Source organism: Lipotes vexillifer, unplaced genomic scaffold (assembly GCF_000442215.2).
Source record: "Lipotes vexillifer unplaced genomic scaffold, Lipotes_vexillifer_v1.1 scaffold69, whole genome shotgun sequence".
Classification (NCBI taxonomy): domain Eukaryota; kingdom Metazoa; phylum Chordata; class Mammalia; order Artiodactyla; family Lipotidae; genus Lipotes; species Lipotes vexillifer.
This window is the reverse complement of record NW_006790942.1, coordinates 602,407-604,565: the sequence shown is the minus strand read 5'-3', so window position 1 is coordinate 604,565 and position 2,159 is coordinate 602,407. Positions and strand designations below refer to the sequence as shown.

Here is a 2,159-nt window from a genome sequence, read left to right as displayed (position 1 = left end):
AAAAAAAAAAAAAAAATGTACAGTACACCCTAATTTTAAAATTTCAAGCTTTATCACATTTATTTCACAAATACACGGGTACTGTTTCCGTCCCTTGCTACCAAGAGGCAAACAATACAAAAGCAGAACTAAGAAAAAATACAATTTAAAAATAGTTTCGAAACACAGTCCAAAACTGCTTCTGCACTCCTCTCTCCCCAAAGCTGGATGACAGTGTCAATGCTGTAAAGCACAGAAAAGGAATAAACGGTAAATGAAATTCGCCAAGGCAATTTTTAACAACAGTTTCAAAACAAATTTCAGTGATTTAAGAAAACATCAACTAACTGCCTAAAAGATATTCTTTCTGATTATGCTCAGGTTTCGAACCTCATAAATTTAAAAGCAGCGTAAATGTAACAATTAGAATGCTGAAATATAAACTAGAAAATACAGGCTTCCAATGTACATTAAACGTGCTAGTAATCTCTCAGCAACTTCTTTATAATTCATAGTCAACTTCCAAAAATGACTCACTGTGGTTAACAAAGAGCACCTGCCATTAACACAATCTAATCATTAGTCTTTTCAAAATATTTCCACACTCTCACAGGTACAACGTTAGAGGGGAGAAAAATCGTGTTTAAATAAAAAAATGAAATCCACAAAATGAAGACTATCAATCAAACTGAAACACACCACTTCACTACTAAATTTTCAAGAACCTTCAGGTACGAAGCACAACTCTTAAAAAGACATGGAGTTTTCATGCACAAGCACACTCGATTTCAAAGGGCAAGGACAGTAAAGTTTTACCACTAAAATGTCACTTTTTAAATCATCCACGCTTTACTAGCTAGCTGACCCCAAGTGTACCGAAATAGCTCCCCAACGCTAAAATCGTTCAACAACTTATCCTGACACCTGTACGTAATAAAGATGCGATACAAAAGACGCAATTCTTCATTAAAATGAAGGGAGAACGACACTACCTTAAAAGTACCCATCACAACATACACCGAAGCCTTCCACTTAAGTACACAGACTTGAAAATTCGTGTTATTAGGCAATGATGGCATGAAATACAAAACCACACTGTTCCACAGCCACAATTCAATAATGATTAGAAAAATTAAAGACCATACGTCTTAACGTTTTAAATAATAAAACTGTGCCCCTTTAACATTTTGTAATGGTCAAATTTCTAAAACCTCAGTGTTAATACCGAATTTCAACGTCTGTGCTCAGAGGAAACCAAAACTGTATTCAGTACGAGAGGAGCGGAACAGCTAATCTGAGAAACCGCTTTTTCTTCAATTAGCGTTCACCTAGCTCCTTGCTTCTATTTAGTCTGCACCTCAGTTTTTCACTCCAGCGAAAGACCACACGCATTCAGTCGGTAAGGGCCCTGTCCTCCGCCCACTTCAGGGCGAGCCGCGGGGTCGGACCCGTTCCATCCAGGACCCCCACGCGAGGCCTCGCGCGCCCAGGTGAACGCGGCCCGCCTGGGCTCCCCTCCTCGCTCCCACACCGCCCGCCAGAGCCCCGGGCCAGCCGGCCCGGCCCAGCCCAGCCCCCAGGCGCGCAGCCGACGCGCGGGCACGACCGCCGCCCCGACGGCCGCCAGGACACTCCCTGCTCCGGCTGCGCTCCGCGGAAAGTCCGGCGGCCGGGGGCCCGTACTCCGGCTTCTCCCACACCGCCAGGCCGGCCGCCAGCTGCGCGCTGAGGCGCAGGGCGGGCTGGGATGGAAAAGCAGGCGGCCCGGCAGGGTACTAACCTGTGGAGACCGCCATCTTCTCCTGCAGCCCGACGCACCGCCCGGACGCACGCGACGTCCGCGCTACCTCCGTGAGCGCCGCCACCCGCCCCGCGGCTTCCGGCCCCAGGCTCCCGCCCCGCAGCTTCCGACTCGTCAACGCGGACCCGCCCCGCGGCTTCCGGCTTCCGGCTTCCTGGGACGGTGCCGCCAAATCAGAGTTCAAGGGTGCAGGTTAAGCTCTTGGAACAGACTTGAGTCAGTCACCGTGACAGAGAGGAAGAGCGCGAGGCCAGAATGCTCCAGGCGGGGAACTTGCTCCGAGAGCCCGCGCCGGCTCTGACGTCATAGGCGTGCGTCAGCAGGTGCGCTAGCGCCGCCCAGAGGGCCGTCCTCGGTCGCGGGGGAGGGTGGCGTCTGT

General features: G+C 49.6%; 1 protein-coding gene across 1 annotated transcript in view; it reads right to left on the bottom strand.

Annotated features, from left to right (window-relative positions):
• Positions 1–1,824, bottom strand: part of UBE2V2 (ubiquitin conjugating enzyme E2 V2) — a 32,027-nt gene extending 30,203 nt beyond the window's left edge. The window contains exon 1 of the mRNA XM_007464013.1: positions 1,760–1,824. Coding sequence (XP_007464075.1) covers positions 1,760–1,775 — 16 coding nt within the window. The 5' untranslated portion in view covers positions 1,776–1,824. The remainder of the gene's footprint in view (positions 1–1,759) is intronic.
• Between the last annotated feature and the right edge of the window lie 335 nt (positions 1,825–2,159).